The sequence below is a fragment of the Crassostrea angulata genome, chromosome 5 (genome assembly GCF_025612915.1).
Source record: "Crassostrea angulata isolate pt1a10 chromosome 5, ASM2561291v2, whole genome shotgun sequence".
Classification (NCBI taxonomy): domain Eukaryota; kingdom Metazoa; phylum Mollusca; class Bivalvia; order Ostreida; family Ostreidae; genus Magallana; species Magallana angulata.
The window spans coordinates 53,234,622-53,258,915 of NC_069115.1; the positions used below are offsets into that span (position 1 = coordinate 53,234,622).

Genomic DNA, 24,294 nt, shown 5'->3' on the forward strand with positions numbered 1-24,294 from the left:
TATCTGCTCCATTTTTCCGAATCAAAATTATTCCATTTTATCATATCAATAACTTGTAATTACAAATCACATCAGATATGATCAGAACTAAGATTGAGAAAAATTTCACTTTTTTTTTTTTTTACTATATGAAAATCAAGTCCCCAAGCGACCACCCCCTCCCCCCTTGAAAAAAAATCCAAGAGCTTGCATGGTACTTCCATCATCTCAAAACATGCCCAATATGTACACTCTGTAGAATCCGCTCCCACGTACATGTACGTGGACTCCCGACCATGGCTTGAGACGACGATGTTCATGTTCCTCATGCCAGTCCCCTCAACGCCCACCCCCCCCCCCCCCTTTTTTGAAAAAATTCTGGATCCGCGACATGATGTGGTGTTGGTCCTTCACTTAAATTGTGGGTCAAATTGCCAGTACATGTACAGGTACATGTATATGCATCCTCCACCCACTCCCACGAAATATAGGCTTTTTACGATTCGCAAACATGCTTTTTTATCTCTTTTTTTAAACGATGCCATGCTACGTGCCTGTAGAAGTATGTAGCGTTTTCGTTCATTAGCCTCCCACAGCATGAACATGAAAGTGAAAGTAGCAAAAATGACACAAAATGTGGGTCGGCTGCTCAGAAAGGCGTCTCTTGGTTTTAACAGGTAGATAAGGCTGGGAGATAGTTATACTGTAGTCATTGAGAAACTAGTAGGTTAATTTAGCCATATATGATAATATTAATCAATGTTTATTTGGTCTGTGTTTTTGTAGAAATCTAGGCCTAGTAAGTTTACATTTGTACAATTCTTTTCAGACTACAGCTGATGTCGGGTAAATCTGACCATCTGCAGAGAACAGCGGAAAAATCCAGAGAGAATGCAAGTATTTTTTTAAACTATGATTAAATGTTACAATAAGGACCCATGTGTCTTAACTTAAAAGATAACAACAACACTCTCCCTCACCCAATGCTTTGAATTTATTTAAATAAAATATTGAAAATGTTAAAATATAGTCTGTCCCAAGATATTTATGCAGCACATTTGAACAACAAGAAATACACATACCTGTGTAAGAAGTGCATTGAAATAGATGAAAGGGAAATTATCCAAGGAAATTTTATTCACACATTATATCATTTTTCACTTGGAAAAATTCATGACAGCAGCAGACTGATTTCTTATGGAGATTTATAATGGGGAATGTTGACATCTTTTCTTCATTTGAAAGTCACTCAGAATTTTTTAACGTTATCATCTAGGTCTGTTGCTATTCCAAATTCCTGAAGACATCACATATTTAAGCCATGTACTGAAACCTGATAAGCTAGATTTGGCATTTCAATTGACAAAAGAGAAATCTTGGAAATTTTTCATACTTTTGAATGAACATTGTTTTAACCTTGAGGTATTTACAGATATCAAGTAATTAAGCAAAATTCGAATGGACAGAGTATAACATGATAGAATTAAGTGCCTTTGTTAATGTTACATGTACTTGATTACATGAAATATGTATAATAGGTTGTATCTGTGGCCGAAGTGATAGCAATGAGAAATGAATCTACTACAGTGAAAAGTTTAAGACTAAAAGTGATAGAAAAAAACCTGACATTCAAAGCTGGACAGTGGTGAGCAATCTCTCTCTCTCTCTCTCTCTCTCTCTCTCTCTCTCTCAGGATTTATGAAACAAGAATGAAGAAACCTTCTGTTTTGTTCCTCGGTCGACAGGGTTGACACTTTTCTACCAGGTTTAGAAAAGGTTGGTGGATTCTCAATGTATTCATCCCCTGGAATGCTCAAAAGGGAGAGAACTCTGGATTTAGCTGTCAAATACAGTGAGCATCCTCCAGCAAAGTGGATCCATGAAAAGGTAAGAATTGCAAGACAATTTAAACCTAACACCCCTACCTTGATTTCTCAGTGTTCCCTTTCCATCACTTTTTGTTTAATTTGTTTCTGATTTATACTTGAACACCTCTGTGCTGCTTTCAAAGTTTTAAGGTTCATTGTAGTTATTTTAAATGAACTGTCATCTTGTATTTGTCTCTTACTCCAATATAAGTTATTAAGAAATACTGGTACATTATTTGAATATATCTTTTATATGTGATATGCATGCCAATTTCAAGCAGAGAAATGAATAAAAAGATGTTATACTATAGAATAGTATATTTTACAAAGGTACTATCTGATTAAATTATAAAGTAAGGTTGAAAAATTATATTAAAACCACCATATTAGATAACTGTTAGTTATCTTATCTTCAAAATACATGTACTAGGTTACTAGATTATTTTATTTAAGGGCTAAATTAGATTTTTCTATAGGATCAAAGCTTCTACTTTCTCGATCCTTTCTGTGACATTCTAAATTATCAACAGAATAGACAAAATACTAGACATACCTTAATTATAAATACATATACTGTGATTTGGGGAAATTCAGTGCACAGTTGGAACGGAGCTCCAGATCCGAGTGGGAGGAGACGTGTACTTTGATCCAGATCCAGATAAGCCATGTCCCGACCTACTTTTGATTGCTGGAGGTATCGGAATCAATCCAATCCACAGCATCTTTTGTCATGTGACAGATCTTCTGGACTCTCATTGGACACACTCTCCTAAACATGTTTCTCTTCTCTACAGTGCATCTTCTATGGATGAACTCATCTTTCATGTAAGTTTTTGATATTTCTGGGTCTTAAGTATAAAAAACAAGATTTGAAGACAAAAATGATGAAATTTTAATATTATATTTAATATAATACAGTAAAATGCATATGTTCTCTCATATTGATTGAAATTTCTGAATAGCTAAGGTTTAATACACACATGCATTTAATTTGTAGATATATACATTTAATTAGTTAAGTTATAAAAGTATAAATAAGTCTGTAGGGAATTCATTATGAAAATTGCACACATTTGCTTGTGTCTCATAATTGCATTACAAATGCTATTTTATTTCAGGTGGAACTATTACAATACAGGATTTATTTTTATTTTTTAGGAGGACATTTTGAGACATTGTAAACAGAAGCCACATATTCTATCTTACCAAAGCTTTGTGACAAAAGAGTCATCCTTGGTTAATGATGAGATCTGTGGTAAGAAACGAATCTTATGTAAACAAACAGGTGCCTTCTTCCAATCTTAAAGTCAATCTATTGTAGAATTGGCTATAAAAATATGTTTCTTAAGTAATATTTTTTTTTCAATATTGCTTTCATTGTTAGCTGTGTTCAACAATTTTTGTGGATTTAGAAAATTCAATTTTGAGAATACATAGATTCTTGGGACAATGTATATACCAACACAAATTGTTGTTAGTTATCTTCTTTCAACGAACATTTGAAGTAATCCAAAAAATGAAAAAGAGGGGGATGGGGTCAGGGAACTGAAACAATACAGAGATTTTCTTGCACAAAACTAAATAAAAGTATGTTAATTAAAGCCAACAGAAACTTTTAAAGAAGAATGAAGTGTTAGCAATATTTCAAACTACATGCATGTACCTTCAAACCTCATGAACTCTGGAAAATAGAAGAAGTTGAAAAATCTGAGGATTCTACCCGGTACATAGTATAGTAAAATATATACAGAAAACAGTTTTTGACTAATGGTTCACTGAAAACATATCTTAACAACCTCACTGATAAGCCAAAATGGAATCCTGGCCAGTTCTTCTTTATTTATAAAATATTTCTACAATTTCTTGTCAGGTCGGAGGATTTGCAGGGAGGATCTCCTGAAGGAGGTAGAGAGGATGAAGTCACATGACCTGATGGTATTTATATGTGGGCCGCCTCCTATGATTCACAGTTTAGAGGAAATGCTGGTGTCAGTAGGAGTTCAGAAGGAGAAGGTCCGATATGAGAAATGGTGGTAGTGAGAGACCAACTGTTAGAGGAGTAAAATTTGTGGATTACAAAATTAAAATCCTATTGACAGACCTCAGGGATAATTTTTATTGTTGATGTTGAATTTAATTCTTGTTTGCTTGAGTCTATGATGCTATTAAAAGTTTGATAAATTTATGTTTTCTCTCTGTTTGCTCTTAATCTGTGCGTTGAGTGAGAAATATATGAACTGTAACTTTAGAGTTCCAATGTGTCCACCTCTTTTGTCATCATCGGTAAACCACGGTTGGTCTGGCTTCTTGGAAGTGAGACCAACCATTGGTTTCGTATGAGGATTTTTTGCACCTGTAGATCAGTTGGTAGACTAATTATTGCATGATCAATATTTTTTAAACACTTTGTAGGATAGACCTTGAACCCTTCAAGAAGTAGATGACCAATTGAATTTTAGATCAAAGGTCAAACTACTCTAGCTGTTAGATATATAATTATCCATGCACTTAATATCTAGAGTAACTTATGTTGGTTAGTATTAGACATATTGTGCTCCTGATGCATATACCAGATAGTGACATTGTATTATATGTATTTAAGGTCTTCCGTTTTCAACGGAAGACCTTGTACTGATTCTGTTGGTAATTCTTTTTATTCTTTTTTTTCTTCTAGACGTTTTTTAAAACTCAAATATCTTGCTTGTTTGTTGTCCTATGAAATTCAAATTTTCAGAGCCCATTGGTAGTTACTAATCCTCAATATATAAGGAAAATCGTTGAAATCGACACTTCCGGTACCGAGTTATTCCCCTTTTCCCCAAAAATATAGGCATTCTTGTGCACGCAAAGGCTCTGAAACCGCTCACAGCATGTGTTACAAAGTCACAAATCTTAAAAATAGAGAGTTTGAACGTTGTCCCCCGAGTTTTGTTTTTACAATTTTCCTCCTTTAAAGTTTCAAAAAATTAATTTAAATTTGTGTTTCAAAAAATGCTGATTTTTGGTTGTGTTTTTGTTATGTAGCTCTTTAGTTTAAAATTTTCTCTAAACACATATAGAACAAAATATGTGCGAATTATCAAGGGCTTTCACTTGACACCATTGAAAAAGGGCTGGCCCCTTAAATTAGGGGTCTAGAGCCCTTAAAAGTTTTCGCTTTATAACTCAAAAATGGTTAATATTTCGCTATAGCTGTCGATAGAAAAGTTGTTCATTACTGTGTTATCAATGTCGCTACAAAATTATTTTGTACCAGTAATGCGTAATATGAGTGTAAAAAGCTTGTCTTGTTAACATGTACCTGTATTCATTTGGCAAGTAAGCGAATCGTCTTTGTGCGCATAACGTACATAAATTAACAGCTGAAAGTGTACCAGCATATACGGGAGGCTTTGATTCATTTGAAAAAGTGTCTAAAAAGTATACGTGTACATGTTTTTCTTACAGCCTTTTTTTGGAGTCACCTCTGTTTAGGTCCTATAGTGGACAACCGTTAAGAAAAACAAAAACGAGAAAATATAAACGTTCTTTTTCTTATTTAGTGAGATAAATAAACTAGGCCTAGATTAAAAAAAAAATAACTTCCATGAAATAGATTTGAGTCATTTTACTGCAAGCATTTCAAATCGACCTAAATTCTTAGTTGTGTGTGTCATTACATAACCCATCTCGCCCGCGGCCGAGAAAATCGATCGCCAAGGTCGCGGCTGGACTACCTAGCGGTCAGCAGTTATCTAATTCACAAGAATCGCGTCTGTCATATGTGATTTTATTTAGCTGCAAACACAAGAATCGTACACAATGACATTAAAGCTTACTCTTCTTAATTTGAATTAAACGATAGAGTGTCAATAAGAAATCGTTCTGCTTAATCATAAAAGCAATGCCATTCTCGAACTGAAGCAGTATCAGACAGATAGATCAGCTGTGGGATTAAAGGGGGAAAAAAAAACTTATATTAATTAGAGTTTAGTCATCATACTGCAAACATTGTAAATCTTCCTGGGTTCTGAGCTCTCTATGTGTGTTTTACCTTTACGTAAGTTATCCGATCCCTCATCCGCGGCCGAGGAAATCGGTCGCGGCTGCACTACCTAGAGGTCAGCGGTTATCTAACAACAAGATATATATACAAGAATTGTTTCAATTTTATGTTCTTAAAGTTTGTTCACCTTCAATTTATTTAATTAAACATTAGAATGTGAATTGAGAAGCCCCTCTAAAAATTGATAAAAGCCATATTATTCCAAATCAGAAACATCATCAGACACAATTCAATAGTGAATTTGTAATTCTAAAATGTTCTAAAAACTTATACATGTACTAATAATGTTATAGATAAACAACGAAAAACCACAAAGATTAAACCTTAAAATGATGATCACCCCTAGAACATAGCCAAGGAGATCCCGCGCGAGTTGACAAGTGATCCGCGGTAGCTTCGTGTTCTTCTACATGTACCTTATCACACGTGCATGTTTATTGATATTTTGTACGATTCAAACTATTTGTTTATTCGAGATTTTGACCGGTACATGTAAGATTGACTTGTGTTTCAATTTAAGATTTTTTTATTTACCCACGAATATTTCCGCTAAATACTGCTGAGAGGTTTCATAGATATCGTAGAAAGTAGTTGACGTCTTCATAAGGTTGCACATAAAATGAGAGAGAGAGAGAGAGAGAGAGCGCTCAAAATTGGTAGCATTATTTAGCCGAATTTAGAAAATGAAACAGTCCCCAAGCGTTCAAGGCAGGATAAAAAAAAATCAAATATCAAATTAACACATGCGGTAGAGGCAATTGCAACTTCACTGGCCTTTCCGGCAAGTTTGGAAAAACACCTCGAATGTATTAACATCACCGGGTGTTAGAATTTTATACAAAATGGAGTGGCTTCCCATTAAAATAAGTATCGGCAAGAAGTCTTGTATGTCGTTTCTGTGTTATATTTTAGTGTATATTGATACCTTTAATGAAGTATAGCTCGCATCTCAACAGATCATAAAATGTGTTGTAATTATATCAAGTTTTATAAAAAGGGGGGTTGTCATGGACGCCTAGGTAATACATTCGAAGTGTTTTTCCGAGCTTGCCGGAAAGGCCCGAGAAGTTGCGATTGGCGGTAGAGGCTGACACGATAAAAGAATTGTCCAGAATTGAGGGATTTAGTGATTATTTGTAGAATGTTCACATGAGTTTTTAAACAAGATTTGTTTAGATTTTATCGGTTTCATGATCAAAGTGCAAGGGCTTTATTTTTTTTCAAAATGTGGTTTTGAAGACCTATTTTTGGCGACTACTTAACATGTGTACATTTTTCTCCTCAATGTATGTCACTTTCCCACCCGTGTGTTTATTCGGTCAGTCTATGGTGGCAGGGGATATTTTTTTGTTCGAGGATATGCGAGGCAGATAGTGCTCATATATGTGATTTAAATTTTCAGTGGATTTTTAAATTTGCTTAAATTGGTTTGCATGCAGGGGACACATGGTCCCGACTCTTGAGAATTTTTAAACATTTCAGAATAAAACAAGTACAACTTACATATAACACTATGTAGAATAGCCAGGGACGGTCTCAAAATTTTCTGAAAAATTGCCCTTTTTCACATTTTCACGGGTCCAGCACCACGCTTCAGTCCCAAGCAACTGCCATAAACTACCACAAGATTGGTAGCTTATTGTATACCCATGCAAATAATCACCAATTGATGGGGGTTCATTCACCTTCTTTTCGAGTGACATTTCGTGTTCTGAACCCACCCTACTTTTCAAGCACAAAACCAAAAGTGAAAATTTTAGCCACAGTTTCGCATTTTCATTCCATATCTGATGAAAAGTGCTACCGTTATTAAAGTGTCATATATCAATTAAATTGACACGAGCTCCTATATCCACAAAATGAATGCAATAAATATTCTAGCAATTTATACCCCTCAAAAAACCAGCCAAGCCTCAGGTTTTCCCTTTATTTCAAAATTTTGACCGGGTCTTTCCTTCGAAACTATCCCCTGCCATTTATGCTAAGTCAATCCGCTCCACGTGCGACCAAAAATCTTGTGTCGCGTCAGCGCACATAGCTCAGAATATTGCCCCCGGGCTGCAGATCAGCAACTGATAAATAATTGAGTAACATTTGGAAGGATGCTTTCACTGCAGCGGTCAATTGTTAATAACAATAGACAATAAGTGTCTAAATATTCGATGTCAATTAACCTCACATTAAAGGTGCGATATCGTAATCTGAGAATGTGGCTAAAAAATTAACCTGTTGAACACGCTAAACTTCTATAGTTATGAACAGAATAAAATATATATTATCAGAGACATAAATAACTTAATAAGTTATTTATGTCTCTGGTTTTATAAGTTAATAGTTTTAAGTCAAAGATTAAATAAAATTTGTTCTCAGGATTAGAAGTAATGATATACGACTACATTAAGCAATAAAGTCGGTCGATCGTCATTAAATCATCAGAGTACTGCAAGTGTCGACAGTCTCTTATTTCTTTGAAACAATTGACTTGCAGACTATAATATAGCGTATGCATTTAATTGCGATAGATATTTTTTCTTGGAGATTTTACTTATTGTTATATGCACATTGATAAAAAAAATCATCGAAGTTGTGTAGTATGAGGTTGTAATGCAGATTAAGTGACCTAAAACTCAGCTGAATATTTTATTTTAAATCTAGCTTGTCAAAATGGGAGATTGTTAACTTGTAGCTTGTTAACTCTGAAAAAGTCTAGAACAGAAGAAATAAAGTCTTTATAGCTTTCGCTACATCTTCTTATTTATGTGTACGCGTACATAAAGCTATTTTAGTGTTTTTTTTTACTGTATAAAAAGTGTTGTTTTTCCTAACCTTAAATTGAAGTTGTGTAGTATGAGGTTGTAATGCAGATTAAGTGACCTAAAACTCAGCTGAATATTTTATTTTTAATCTAGCTTGTCAAAATGGGAGATTGTTAACTTGTAGCTTGTTAACTCTGAAAAAGTCTAGAACAGAAGAAATAAAGTCTTTATAGCTTTCGCTACATCTTCTTATTTATGTGTACGCGTACATAAAGCTATTTTAGTGTTTTTTTTTACTGTATAAAAAGTGTTGTTTTTCCTAACCTTAAATTGAAATCTATAGAAATTCAATATCTACATGTAACATCTCAAAAGCTTTGATATAATATTATATAGAAGAACTTGCCTGGTATGAAAATAATACTTTGAAATTGAGTCTCGTTTTCGATTTCTTGAACTTACTATTATCATATTGATAATCCAGTATCATTAAAGACCATTTCCCTTCTCCTTACACTCGCCAGTTTCTGATAGACCTGTATCAATAACAGACTATCTCCACTTGACCTCCACATTTGCATACAATCTAAATAAACACCTACTTAGCAAAGATATGCCTTTATCTGTTTAATGAGTGGTGCAATACTCAATCTAGAGGTTACATAGAAAACAGGCATGAATTAATTTTTTTTTGTCTCCATTTGAAGAGTTCCAATCAATTTTCTAAAGCTCTAAATTAAGAAGAAATGGTCGTGTAAAGATGACCTTTTATCAATACAGGGTCTGTCAGGCTCTGACAAGTGTCAGGAGAAGGAGGTGTTTTAATCAGACTGATGGACAATCCTTTCGCGACACGAAGTTGCGACGGAAGACCTACTCGTTGCTTTGCAACGAGCTCGGCTCTAGTTCATATTGTTATACACTCCAGAACACCTCTGAAGTTTATATGTATGGTAACATTTATGTATTGTGGGATCGCTTCGGACCCTAGAGGTTTTGGTGATGGGGATAATGAAACTTATATTGACATGAAAAATGCATTTTAAATTGATGTATATTTCTCTCTATACTCCTGGACAAGATCTTTAACTGTTGCACCTGCGTTTGGAATGGCAGTACGCCATTTTAGGAAACTTACAAGGCTATCCTTGAAATTAGAACTACATGTGTTCAATAGACTAAGAAAAAACATAAACAAAAGGCAATTTTCAATCAGTGGTAAAAGATATGATAGGGCCAAATTGATCGGGGGTCGATACCACCAGATGCCGATGTTGTGAAAAAGATCGGGTTCGGTATTCTTAGGCTTTGACTAACATTGCGGAAGTGGGAAGTTTCTGTGTACAGACACTTATTTACTTTTGACAGGGAAGAAAATTGAAGTTTCTGTGAGTTTTCCGCTATTATCAGGTAAGTGGACATTTATTTGGCCCGTCTTAGACATATATAAATTATGCATCGCTAGTTTTTGGCAATCGTGCGTTTCTAAATGAGTCAGCCGGGTGATGTGCGCGAAAACATGCAACACACCTTTGCTTCTCTGTCATGATTTTCAAAACAAACTCTAAGACGGAAGAGTAATCGTCATATATGTTCCTGTTTGTAATATAGAGAGCAATATTGTAGTACTCTAATTTTTTTTTAATTAATTAAGAATAATGTTTGCTTAAGATGACAATAATGCCACTAATGATTATGAAAAACCGTCAATTGTTTATTATATATAGACTACCTTTCATTTGCAATCTAAAAAAATCTTGGTTAGTGATCTACTTTTTATGAATGATAAATGTGTGGCACATGACATAGATTTGGGAATGCATTATATATCTGTATTAAATCAGATTATATATATGTTTGTTCATTAACCAATCAAAGGCCCTCAGGTGGGCATATACGAGGGTTGTTCGGAAATTATTGAGACAACACGGATATTTCCCTTTCCAAGTGATGAATTAGGGTGAAAATTGGCATGGACTTTGAATCAACCTTAATAAATAATTAATGAAAGTAATATTTAAAAATTGTTTAATATTTTGTTTTCAACGGTAGATAAACAAATCTGTGGTCGGGGTACCCGGCGCAATCATAAACTCGGAGAATAATAAAACTAAAACTTCATCTATCTAAGTGTCCGCAAACTTACCGTTTATAATAAAAGAAATCAGATTATATATTTTCATTTTGCTATTTTTTGTGACTAACTTTTGATCAAGTTTCACTATTGTTCGAGTTGAAATACGGATATGGTACAGGTATATTTACCAAGCAATAGAAATCTGACAGTGAAGGTATATTGAATTTTGATGTCAATGCGGCGCAGCGAATATCATCAAATTGGTGGAAATTTCGGAAAAAAACCTTTTTCAGGGCAATTAATTGCTTTAACAAAAAATATACGATGGCAAGGGATAAAGAGCTTCGGTTTATCTTCTTTGTTCACTAATTGATTAACTAGAATTCAGACAAAGTGACTAAATATCAAGTACTTTTTACACACTTACAAATGTCAACAGTTCTAAAATATGTACACAGAATGACTGTAGGAGACATTTTACAGTAATTTGACTTTTGCTTAGAAATAACCCGATTTTTTTCCACAAAAATCTAGAATGGAGAGAATGTGCGAATGTTGACATCTTAAAATGTAAACAAAAGATGAGAAATGAAAAATTAATTCTATTCTATTTTGTTTGTAAGGTGTTTAAAACATAGGATCAATGAGCTGCATTAAAATGCCGTTGCGGTAAGTTTGCGGTTGCGCCGGTCCACTGGACGAAGGCAAGTTGGTCAGTTTACCAGGAATGATCTAATCATGCTATGGACACAAAACTTTTCGCAGTGATGAACCCTATCCTGGTTTACGTTTTGGGGAAATTTGAAGGGTTTATCTTTTTCCCTAAGGAAATAAGAGTAAATGTCTCAATAATTTCCGAACAACCCTCGTACATTAAATTTACTTGTTTGCCTGATTAAAATATGTCCATTACTTTGATTTTGAATTAAATAGAAATAATAACCCACAAAACTTAATTCAAAAGTCACTGCCGTTAAACTGGGTCATTTGGACATTATCATTTCAACATTACAATATTATCTTTTAGCTATCTATGGAGTTCAAGTTAATGTACAAATTGTTTGGGGTGGTTTTTCTTTACATTTAGTTTATCAATCAGTGAATGTGGTTTTGTAGTCATCATGCAGTTTGTTGATATATATTGATATATTTTCTGTGATATTGTTACACAGTCATCAATCATGTGGAAGGCCGCTGCTGGACACAGCGTGAAGACAGGGAAGCCCCCGGTGAATGACGACGATGACGACTGGGAGACGGAGGCCGACTTTGTGGTTTGTATTTGTTTCTATAAATGTGTGTAAATCTTTTCTGGTTGGTAGGGTTAAAAAAAAAATTCAAAATTGACAGAACATTTTACTGTAAACTAACTACATTTGCTGTGTATTCTAGCGTTTTTGGCGGAATGCAACCTCCGCTAAATCAAATTCGTTGCTAAATGCCATGCCCATATTTATAATTAAGAATAGTCAAATTCAGGAAAACACTTATTCAAATCCACTCTAACTTGTTCAAAAACTATTTTCTGCCAAATATCTTACACGCCAAATATAATACCCTTACAGTATTACTAAATCATTTCTGATTACTTAAGTAAAAAATAGATGTATAAACAACTTAGAATTTTTAATGATACTCAAAATGTTGACAAGTATATCAGAGTTGGATTGTTTTTTAATCCATCGATTAGAAGAATGTAAACAAAATAATTCTTAAAGATTAAGAAATTTAGGAAGTTACATTTTGTCCATCTGAACAGAATGATGTCAGTGAACAAGAACAGAGATGGGGTGCCAAGACAATTGAGGGCTCAGGTCACAAGGGGTCACTGAACCTGGACCAGCTCAGACAGGAAGTGTCGACGGATGACAAATCCGTCAAACAAAAACAAATGGAGGAGGGGCCAAAGGCATCATATGGATACGGAGGGAAGTTTGGGGTGCAGAAGGACAGAATGGACAAGGTGAACATGTCCCAGTGAAGTTTTATAAGTGCTTAGAATCTTTATTTCTTTGTGTGGGATTCTTTTAAACTGGGTTTGTTTTTTTTGGAAAACAAAATACAAACGTTATAGTACACTGTACATGTATAGTTCAAGGTTTTGTGTTTTATTATTTTTTAACCAGTCTGCAGTTGGAAGCAACTATGTGGCAGATGTAGAAAAACACAGCAGTCAAACTGATGCTGCCAAAGGATTTGGAGGGAAGTATGGAGTCCAGAAAGACAGACAAGATAAGGTATGCTACCCCCAGAGTTAGTGGCTAATATACGGTACTTTTGGGAAGAGGGAGATCAGTAAAGGTACAATTACCCTTTTAAGAGAGAGAAGTTATTCTTACAGGGGTAAAAGACAATTTTGAGATTGTAAATAATCGTAATTGCCTCGAAAGCTGTTATTGATATTCTGATATGGTGTGTGTTTCAGCTGTTCGTAAGATTCCTTATGTAAAACTCTTTCCAACATGTGTTTATTAATGCCTTTTTTGCACATTATCTTAATAGTATTATTTTGTAAAATTCAAAAGTGGTGGATAAGAAGAAAGAGATATTTAGAAAAAAAAAATTTTTGACTCATTAAATGACCCAAAAATGAAGACTTCATAATAAATGTATATTTGGAATACGTGTATCAACAACACTTATGAATTGAATTTCTTCACAGGCTGCTGTTGGTTTTGACTATGCTGGTAAAACAGAAAAACATCAATCACAAACAGGTTTGTCTCCATGGAAACAAAAAACAACAACAAAGATTTTTTTTTTAAATACAGTAATTATTAATTTATGTGTGTACTTTATGGTATATCACTTTTAGCATTAAATTGAAAAAAAACATAACAAATCCTCTTAGTAAGCTGCATACCATATTTTAAATGTGACATTTTAGCAATAATTTGAATTTCAAATCAATTTTGTCAAAATGCATATAAAATCTTTATCCAATATAACTGAATACTGCATAGCTTTTTATTTTTCTGTAAATATCAATTTTAAATTCCAAGTTGCATTCTCTACCAGTTTTAGAGGAATTCTTTGTACTCCAAAACTTATCATAAATGCCATGAATTTCCCAGAAATTGTATTTTGCTACATCTTCTGCAGTTTATATAAATGTCATTTGTCCATATCCATATTACCGATTAATGCAGATATACCGGTATGGGACATGAATGGTCAAAATGAAAGAGTATGGGGAAAGAAAATGTATACAAACACAACAGTCTAGATCTTAATAACATTTTAATATGAATTTACTTCGCATGAAACAATTTCGAAACTCAGATTGATGTTGTTTGAATGATATTAATTAACTTTGTATGCAAAAATTGAATGGATGTTATTGATTTGAATCCTATCAGCTAATTACTCATGTTAATAGGGAACCAAGAACATTTTTTGCATCTTAGTGGGTCATTATTGATTCATATCTTGTCACGTGCTGACATGCATGAAAAGATTTTGCATATTAACTATGAATGTTAAATCCAACAAGTTTTGATGATAATTTCATAAATCTAATGGAAAATGATTTAATGTGAATATGCATGAATCTGTTGCATGTTTTCTATGTTTCTTGAATCTCTTTGACTGTGAACGTAGATTATTCCACGGGCTTTGGAGGGAAATATGGAGTTCAAACTGACCGCAAGGATAAATCTGCTGTCGGATGGGAGCATCAAGAAAAACTTGAGAAGCATGAGTCACAACAAGGTTTGCCCCCCAACGCCCCCGCCCCCTAAACATTATTTCATACGCTGTTGGAGTGTGGAGTGCTTAAATTTACAAAATAATATCAGATACAATTAAAAAGATCTTATACAGTGGATTTTGAGAGATTATTGGAGGGGTTGGGGTGATTTACTAAAGATTGTGATTACAAAAAATTCTTCAACAGATATCTTAAAGAAGATACACATACATGGAAAAGTGGCATTTAACATCTTCTAGTATGTGTGTGTATGCATATTTTTTAGATGTGCTGATTGATGTGAAAGCTTTTCAGAGCTTATCCAGTACTTGGTGGCAAATGTTTGCAATGGGTTTCTCTGTTCGCTTGATTTACAAAGATTTAAAGCATGCTTAAATATCAAGTTGTCATTATTAATAATAATTCTTTCAAGTGTTTGTCTAACTCATCTTGAAACCTTCATTGACAAAGGCATAACATCAAAAATTTGCAACACCTACATCATTGGTTTTGGGGGAGTTTTTTTAATTTAGAGCACATATTTATGTGAATTAAGAAAATCATCTTTGGAAATTGTATTCATCAAGCGCCTGAATTTTTGTAGATTACTCTAAAGGATTTGGAGGTAAATACGGAGTACAGAGGGATCGCCAGGACAAAAATGCCGTTGGCTGGGAGCATCATGAACAGGTCGAAAAACACGAGTCACAAAAAGGTAACTAGACAATATAAGCATTGAATACATTACAGTGGTATTAACTAAGCTATGTTCACAAACTAAGCAATGTTCACAGTTAAAAGAACTTTGGGGAGGGGACAATAAATCAACATTTATATTTGTTTCGTACCAGTTTTACATCTTTTAAAATTGTTTGAATATACTGATACAGTAAAACACGGTTATAGCAGACCCGCTTATAATGAATTGATGCTTACAGCGAAGTGATTTTCATTCCTAGTGACTATATTACATGTTTTAAACTTGAAGGATATAATAAATTACACATATGATAAGGAATTTATTGTCCAACCTTTGGTTAAACTGAAATGATTTGCCCTCCTTCTTTTGATAAGGATTTTTTTGTCGGAATATTTAGAAGCCTAAAACTCAGATTCAAAATATTTTAATTTAGTGATTTTATCTATTCAGTAACAACAATTTTTTATGTTATTTGATTATTACACCCATCAAGTAAATTATGACTATAAGTTTCTGAATCAGTGTTTTTGATTTTGTAGATTATTCCAAAGGATTCGGTGGGAAATACGGCGTACAGACCGACCGGGTTGATAAATCGGCCCTGGGGTACGAACACCATGAACAGGTGGATAAACACGAGTCACAGAAAGGTAAATACCTGTGTGTCAGTCTTTAAGGTACTTGAGTAATGTTAAGTTATGTTAACATTATGTCAATTAATGATGATAGGTGGTATGTGACATCTGTCAATATTTATATGGATTAAAGTACATTTATAATTAAACTTCTTTCACTGGTTTAAATTTTTCAGACATTACAATATTTAACAAAAAAATACCTTTTTGAATATTGTTTGGAAGGTTAAAATTTTAAATCCCCATTGGGATTCGAACTCATGACCTACAGATTTGTAGTGAACCCTCTAACCCACTGTGTTATGCTGTTAGATGACAGTTTGGGGAAAGAAACTATTCATAAAATTACACTAGATTTTGATGAATTGTAGTCACAATATGGAGGTGTCCAATACCACCCTAGAGTAACAAGTACTGTTAGTTTCATTCCAGCAGTCCATGCTCAACCTTTCCTCTAGCTCTAATGGCTCTAATTTTAATTACCGTAATTAATCTCAAAGATCCCAGTAGAAACAGTCTAATTAACAATCTGACTGCTATCTTTAATATGTTTTGGTACTTTTGATTTGCCATAATATATCAAGCTTGAAATTCTAGATTTTAAAAAAAATAATTTTAAAAACTTACTCTGAAATAGATGCACTGGAATGTGTATTTTTGAATTGATAACATTGTATACAGGTTTATTCAAGATTAAACACAAGAGCCATATTGGAGATTTGATGAATTGTATTGCATGTTATCGTATCGTTGCTGTACAAACTGAATTGTTTCCTGTCAGATTACTCTAAGGGTTTTGGAGGAAAGTTTGGCATCCAGACGGATCGTGTGGATAAATCCGCCGTCGGATTTGATCACCTAGAAAAAGTTTCAAAACACGAGTCCCAGCGAGGTTGGTCGGTGTGACCTGCATGGGTGTTGTGTTAACTTGCTTGGTGTCTTTCTTTGCAGAGAATTTATTTCAAACCACCACCACATAAGAATTTATCAGTTCAGTGCTGTGAAACTTTTGTACCACTGGACACATGTAGATGGAATTTTTATTTGCAGATTAGGAGTGTTAAAATTGAGTTCCCAAGTTTCACTTTCAAAGCATCAACATGTACAATATGTTAAAATGATAATTTCATTACAAACCTGTTTTAGTTGTAAAAGAACACCAAGGTTACAATCCATTACATGTATATAAAACTGCACAAAAACATTTTATTAAATTTCATCACTCAGGGTTATATTTTATCACAAGTCAATTGGCCTTTCATCTCAAGGTACCTCACCACATCAATGCTTATACTTTTTATGACGCTATGTCACAAGATGGCAATTTAATAGTTTGTTAAAATTTTTGTACCATAATAGTCATGAAAAAGTATGAAACTTGATTGGTCTAAAGGGCAACTGATCTTTACAGATCACTAGCTGAAACCCCAAATTATTGGTCCTAGATTTACTGGACCATCAATCATTTTAAGCTTGTTCACTGCTCTAATGTGATTAACTGTGTTTTGTGTCTTCTTTAAAACAATAATTGATGCTATGAAGTGTAAAATGAGTCTTCGATGTTGTTTTGTTTGTTGCGCTAGAATAGTTTGAGTGAATTGATAAGACTGTGTATTTGCTGTTATCATACCTTTATATATTATGTATAATTTTTTTTTGTACAGGTACATGAACTATAATACTTACAATTTAATGCTGAAAGAAGACTAAAAAATTTCATACCAATCGAACAATTGCAATGTATATTTTTTATTGATCATGATGGATACAATTTTGAAATTTAAAAAAAACGGTGTCCTATCAATCTTTAATGTGTGCTTCTAGACTTCCCATTATCAATTAAAAAAAAAAACCATGTACCAATATTTGTACTAGCTTAACTCTTAAATTCTTACGATACTGCTTTATCAGTTTGTCAAAACTTAACAGTTTTCTCTGTATTGCTTTTGTGACATTTCAGACTACTCTCGTGGCTTTGGAGGTAAATATGGTGTCCAGACAGACAGACAGGATAAGTCAGCCCTGGGCTACGACAGTCAGGAGAAGGTCGCCCTCCACCCCTCACAGACCGACATGAGCAAGGGCTTTGGCGGGAAATTCGGTGTCGATGCCGAAAATAAAGACAAGGTCAGATTATTTTCTGTGGAATCAGTTTCTCAATCCATGGAACTGCATGTTTTCAGAAAGTTGGTTTTTACGAAGAACATATTATCGTGGAATGTAATGGACCCAGAATTCTCCATTTTTCTGGTTGGAAAGTTGTAAGGGACCCATGTATCCTGAGGTACATGAAAAATATTCTAAGTGGTTTGATATGTTTATTGTGATCTACATAATAGATACAGTTTTCTGTGTCACATGAAATGTAGAAATGTATTATGTTTTATATGCATGTATGTTTTTTACCTGCTTACATAAAATTCCTCAAAATGAACCTCTTTTTGTACAATAATTAGTTTAAGCTCTGTTACCGGTACAAGAGGCAATGCGTATTCCTCATATTAGTAAGAGCATATTACAATAGAGAAGAAGCAGTTAAATACAAGTACAGCCCTGCATATTTGTCTGAATAGGTGAGTTTATCAGTCGTTGATTTCCTTTCAGTCTGCTGGGTCATACAATGACATGCAGGGAGTGTCGTCTTCATACACCAGAACACAGGCTGATGCTAGTGAGTATTCACATGGAGTCTAAAAATAAGTATAATCAGGGTTTGACATTAAGTTTTTGAATTACTAGACCAGTCGGGCTACGTCAGCAATGTTTCACTAGCCCTGACTGCTTTACTACTAGCCCTGACCAATTTTGACAAAAATAGACTAAAAGTAACAACAAACACCAAATATGAAAGACTTTTTTCTGTTTAATTGTATTGGTTTATCTTTACCAATAATGAATCATTCAAACCTTATTTAAGAGTCAATTTAATCAACTTGTATGTTAAGGATCTTTTTTTTTTAAAAGATAACTGTATTCAAACTTTATGATTATTTAGCATTAATTTGGCAGAGTTATTAACTAATTACAACTTACCAACCAACTGAAATATCAACACTGGGTCTAGCCTAAAAGTAATCAACATTGTTTTGCACAGCATGTGGTTGCAACACCCGTCTCGACTTATTAATCACAACAGGCATTAAATTAGTCTGAGAAGATGTCTTTAGAATTAGATAATTACTAATTTATTGCATCTGGGTTAACATACACGATTGTGAACTCAGTGTACAGGGTGACTTGAACTTTTCTTTCGGAGGAAATTCCGGCGAAGTAACCGATCAAAAAGCGAGTATTTCGCCTACATCATCTTCTAGGTTAGTCATTGGGTTGTACTTGAATTACGATAGTTTGTAGAATTTATGCCTTTTATAGGAAAAGGTGCTTTTAAAGTTATGTGCACACTTATTTATTTTTTCACACGACCCAGTCGGGCTCGTACACAGACATTTTGCCCCGACCGGACCTATCATTTACTAGACAAAGTCGGTCGGACATGCCTTAGTGTCAAACCCTGATAATGTAACATAAATCAAAATTATAAGATTTGGGATTTAAATTTCATTGCAAATTTACTGCTAAGTTTTATCACCATTATATGTAAATATGGTGGTAGTTCCAGACAACTGATGAATATTAGAGAATAAAATCAGACTTGCAGAGATTGAGACTGAGCTAGTGCAGAAAAGTTGCTTTTAATCCAGTCATTTATACAGAAATCAAATGTTTAAATGAAATATTCTCCAGCTGTTGCAAACAAGCAATTCATACATTAATCTGTGATGATACAACGAAAATTGTTAATGATCATTTTTAAGGCTAACTGCATGCATACCAAATTATCAATTGACATTTACAGTATCAATACAAACCATTCAAAAAGTTATTGTATTGAAACCATGACCAAATTGTATGATCCTCTCTGTATATGAAGAAGACCTACATATGTACTCCTGACCAAGTCTACATATGAAGCAATCTTACTTTCTTGTAAAAAAAAACTTTTAGCATAATATATCCTGGTAATTTTTCAAATTCAGGTTCAGAAGGAGCCAGAAATATCAAAGCCAGGTTTGAGAACTTGGCCAAATCTGGGGAAGAAGAGGCGAAGAAGAAGGCAGAGGAGGAGAGGAAGAGGAGACAGGCTCGTGAGGAGCGGGAGAAGGAGGAACAGAGGAGACAACAGGAGGTGAGGGGCCAGAAAGTGTATAATGTGTATATAAAGAATGGTAAAAGTTAGAGTGGAGATGAGGTTGTATAGTGTATACTGTAGAAGCACATACTGTACACAGACTTATATTCGTGACGACTTTATTTCGCAATTTACTTCCGATAAACTGGTTTGCTACGACTTTTGTTCATGACCAAGCATTATCCAGACTCCTGTTGTTATAACAACCATATGACAACGACTGGTTCACGGCGGGAAATATTCGTGACGAGACTCTCGCAAACCTCTCGAAAATTTCTCACACACCGAATATAAGTTGGTTTACAGTATTCGATGGGTTAAAATTTCATTGTTTGTTAAGCAAATAAAATTTCTAAGGGATTTACTTTTGTCATAATTTAATCTTTAAAATGTATTATGTATAAACTCTGTATTTAAGAATACTTGGGTTAAAAATTTGTCATGGATTTAATTTCTTTGATTAAAATTTCCGACGAAAGTAACGTATATAAATCCTCAACAAATATTTCTGAATCAACAGTAGATAAATTGTGTGAATAACAGGGTATGATTTAAACAACTTTATGAGAGAGGTTCTCCATACTGTGAGAAATGCTTATTGTTAATTAATAATTTTGTTGAAGATAAGATATAAATGTACTAGCATATGTTCAATTTGAAAATTTCTTATAAAAAGCTATTTTTTTTTTAGGGGGAGGGGGCATAATTTTCAACAAAAAATTGTAATTTGACATACTAAATCCCTGTTGTATTCAAACGTAAGATCTGTGGGTCAGTAGTCTGATGCTATAATCACTGCACTACAAAGTTATACACGAATAAGAAAACATGTGGATCTAAACAATTTGCCAATGCAATTTGTTCTCCATGTTATAAAAAGTGTAAGTTTCCATATGTGCAGGACCCTTAAGCAAACTTGATTTTATGCATGGTGTTCCTAAAATTATGAAATATGAATAGCTGTAAATGATTCAAACATATATTTTTTTTAATTTATATAAGGAGAGACTAAACAGAGAAAAATTGGAGGAAGAAGAGAGGGCGGCCAGTCAACCGGAACCACAACCAGAACCAGAGCCTGAACCGGAACCAGAACAGGAGGATTATGGAGACGTGTCATATCAACCGGAACCGGTTCACAGACAGGTGCCGGTATGTAGCGGTGTCACATACACAAGGCTCTCAACATTGCAGAAAAAAATTACTGCTATCACAGTTTATGTATTTTTTCTGCAATGTCGCCACCTTCATAAACCGTATGAATCATCAAGGAAAACATATTATTGTTTAGATAAACATTTCAGTGTGACATTTACTGAGGTATTTGAAGTGTAATATGGTAGATTCTATCCCCACTATTTTTGCCTGTTTTTGTGGTTTACAGGAAGAACCTCCAGCTGAGGAGCCAGAGGATGCATATGAGGACACGACTCCTCAGGATGCTTATGAGGACATAACGCCTGAACCAACGAAAAGTTCTGGGGGGCTAACTGCTGTAGCAATTTATGACTATCAAGCTGGTTAGTGGAGAGAAACAGAGTTACTTCTCTTTATGTAAAGGATTAAATACATGTAGTGATTGATTTAAATTGTTGAATACATAATTGGTTTTTTGGGGGGAGTTTGTGAATTTTTTTGTTGGTTTACCTGTCGGTGAATGCAATGACGTTTGGACAACATATTTATTACAATCCTCATTTTTTTTTTTCAGCTGATGATGATGAAATAACCTTTGACCCTGATGACATCATTACAGATATTGAACAGGTAATTGCCATTTTATGAGATGAATGTTCGCATCTAAATGAGTAGTTTTCTGAGGAATTCTCTGGTGTGGAAGTGGTAATTAAACTGCTAAGGATGGAGAAAACTGATAGCCAGTGAAGTAGAAAAATAATTAAGAAAGACGTGTAGCATCATGATGTCCATGTAATTAATATCTGTTATCTTTTATCAGTTGACTGATTTAGAAAATTGTTGAATGTGGTACTTAATGTTTGTATGTACTTGTTGTTTGTACATACTTAGTACAGAGTAACAATCGTATGTGTATTCAATATCTTCTCTAAAATTATAAAAATTGCCTAAAAATTTCTTTTATATATTAACTACCCACCTATATTCCTTTGTCTTTCTAAATGTTTAGTCAGAACTTTGAGTTGACACACACATCACATTTTAAGTTGGTTCATTTTGTGTAATCTTGAAGTGTAGATAACATGTTCCGAAATTCCACAGGGAATTAACCATTAATAACCGGAGACATTTCCAGAGACCATATCCTTCTTAGAAAATGTTATTTTTATGGCTTTCAATCAGTCAGCGTTAAGAAACTATTTCCAACGACAAAAGCAACCAATTTCTGGCCGGGGAAAGACCACTGCATTTGTCAATGATCTGGATAGCTTTATTACCTTCAACCATGGAAGTGTTGTGCACGACCATGAAAGTGGATAGCACCTAAAGCACATCAAAATTAATGAACGAATCAAAATGTAGATTGATGCCTCCAAAGGCAGGGTCGCTCGTACAGAGGACGTTCCTCACGAGACGGAAAATTATTGGTGCTATCCCGAGGACAATTTCTTCGCTACATTCGAAGATCATACACATGGTTGCACTTTTTTTATTTCATGTGTCACTGTATGCAATATATTTTCTACCAAGTTTGACAGCATGTTTTATTTGCTTTATAACTGATGAAATTACTATTGCTGTTTTTCTTCCTACTTTGAATTGTTTCGTTGCCCTAAGATTAACGACGAGGGGCAAATTAATGTTTGATGTGTCTACAAGTTTCTTAACCTGCAGCTTTAATGTTGGCCATATCATATGAACTTAAGAGTTCAGAAAAGAGACTTGATAATTATTTGGTTAAAATAAAGGTCAGAGGTCGAGAGATTAGAAGGTCAAATTTTTTTTCATTCAGACTTCCTTATCAAACTTCATAAATACCTGTACATATTGTTGGGATTTATCTTTAAGGTGCATCTATATGTCAACTTAGGTTATCAATAATCTCCTTTCGGTAAAGAGTTCTGTCATGCTGTGTTTGGTTTCTTCTTTGATGTGTTTTTTATGACACCTGCTTGTTGACAAGATCTTACCTTAGTCTGTTTTTTTACAGGTGGACGAGGGATGGTGGAGGGGATCGTGTCGAGGTAAAAACGGACTTTTCCCAGCCAACTATGTGGAAATACAGCAGTGAAATCCAGGGACAAAGTTTCTGCTCGAAAGTTCAAAGTGCACAGATTCCAGTTTTTCATACAAACAGATGACGGAGATTAAGGGTTCAAGTCATGGTATAACCATTATATGCAACGATATAACAATTTTCAAAGAAATAGTCATTCATTTTTTTTTTTAATAAATGTTTAATTGCTTTTTCCATGAATTTAAAGAATGTTTGGAACCCTGTCTTCCTTTGAATGTGTTTGATAAATGGTTATATTCATTCATACTTATTTTATGTGGGTATCACTTTTTTGATGACGATGTATACAAACAGTTTTTAAATAAAGATATTATATATGTGTATGTATTTTGTAAAGCATTTTGAAGTCAATAATAATTTTTTGATTTAATGCATAAACTTTATGTGTTATGCTGTCTGTATAGAAATTATATGGACCTCAATGAAAAAAATGATATGCTTTGAGGATCAAAACTGTCAGTTTATTATGATTCTTTGATACATGTATATTGTAACATTATACACTCATATTACATTTTCCACTTATGGTGATATTTTTATTATTTTGAACAAAAAAATGTATTAGGTTTGAATGTATTCCATCTCTTAGATTTATTTAAGTTCATAGGTTTATACTACCTGTTTTAGTGTTTCATAATGGTGAATACTTGGATGTTGCATTCCAACAAAGATACATGATTAACGCAAGCCTAAAGAATCAAGACTATATCCTGTCATTTACATTTTTGTGTCCTAAATGATGCTGAAGGCCGATTTCTGAAATCAATAAAATTTTATATTTATATTCATATTTTTTCTTTAAGTTGATTGCACCCAGAAATGTGGTATTCTTTAATAATTTATGTTTTTACATGAGCAACAAAGCAGAAACAACAGGGTTTATAATTATTCAGATATATTTATCAGGTAGATCATTAAAAAACCAAGAAAAAGGCAAGCCATTACCCTGATGTAATTCTGCAAAAAAAAAAAAAAAAATTATCACGTTTTGGAGAATAGCATAAATATTAGATTAATGATGATTTTGGGTGAGCGATCTGGGACAGTTAATTTGTCATTTGCATAATATGTCGTCTAATATTGACGTCATCAACAGCCACGTGCGTGCCGATCGTCTGCTGTGCTCCGGAAACAGTGAAAGCG

At 33.9% G+C, this 24,294-nt stretch overlaps 1 protein-coding gene across 2 annotated transcripts; it reads left to right on the plus strand.

Annotated features, from left to right (window-relative positions):
• The first annotated feature begins 561 nt into the window (after positions 1–561).
• On the plus strand, positions 562–23,935 carry LOC128183752 (src substrate cortactin-like). Of its 2 annotated transcripts, XM_052852905.1 has the most exons (21): positions 562–656; positions 809–872; positions 1,518–1,624; positions 1,725–1,866; positions 2,442–2,672; positions 3,006–3,102; positions 3,718–3,860; positions 11,898–11,999; positions 12,485–12,688; positions 12,852–12,962; positions 13,388–13,442; positions 14,326–14,436; positions 15,018–15,128; positions 15,653–15,763; positions 17,709–17,875; positions 18,353–18,419; positions 19,786–19,934; positions 20,940–21,089; positions 21,322–21,457; positions 21,649–21,704; positions 23,065–23,935. In XM_052852905.1, the coding sequence occupies exons 1-21, from the start codon at positions 577–579 to the stop codon at positions 23,143–23,145; spliced, it is 2,475 nt and encodes an 824-aa protein (XP_052708865.1). In that variant the 5' UTR covers positions 562–576; the 3' UTR covers positions 23,146–23,935. The 2 variants fall into 2 exon arrangements, with proteins under 2 accessions (XP_052708865.1, XP_052708864.1); XM_052852904.1 differs by lacking the exons at positions 562–656; positions 809–872; positions 1,518–1,624; ... (2 more) ...; positions 3,006–3,102; positions 3,718–3,860 and adding exons at positions 9,921–10,058; positions 16,530–16,640.
• The last annotated feature ends 359 nt before the right edge of the window (positions 23,936–24,294 follow it).

Coding starts and splice junctions, on each gene's coding strand:
- LOC128183752 (XM_052852905.1), top strand. CDS start 577: ATGAACATGAAAGTGAAAGTAGCAAAAATGACACAAAATGTGGGTCGG. Junction 13,443..14,325: donor AAAACATCAATCACAAACAG/GTTTGTCTCCAT, acceptor CTGTGAACGTAG/ATTATTCCACGGGCTTTGGA. Junction 14,437..15,017: donor GAAGCATGAGTCACAACAAG/GTTTGCCCCCCA, acceptor GAATTTTTGTAG/ATTACTCTAAAGGATTTGGA.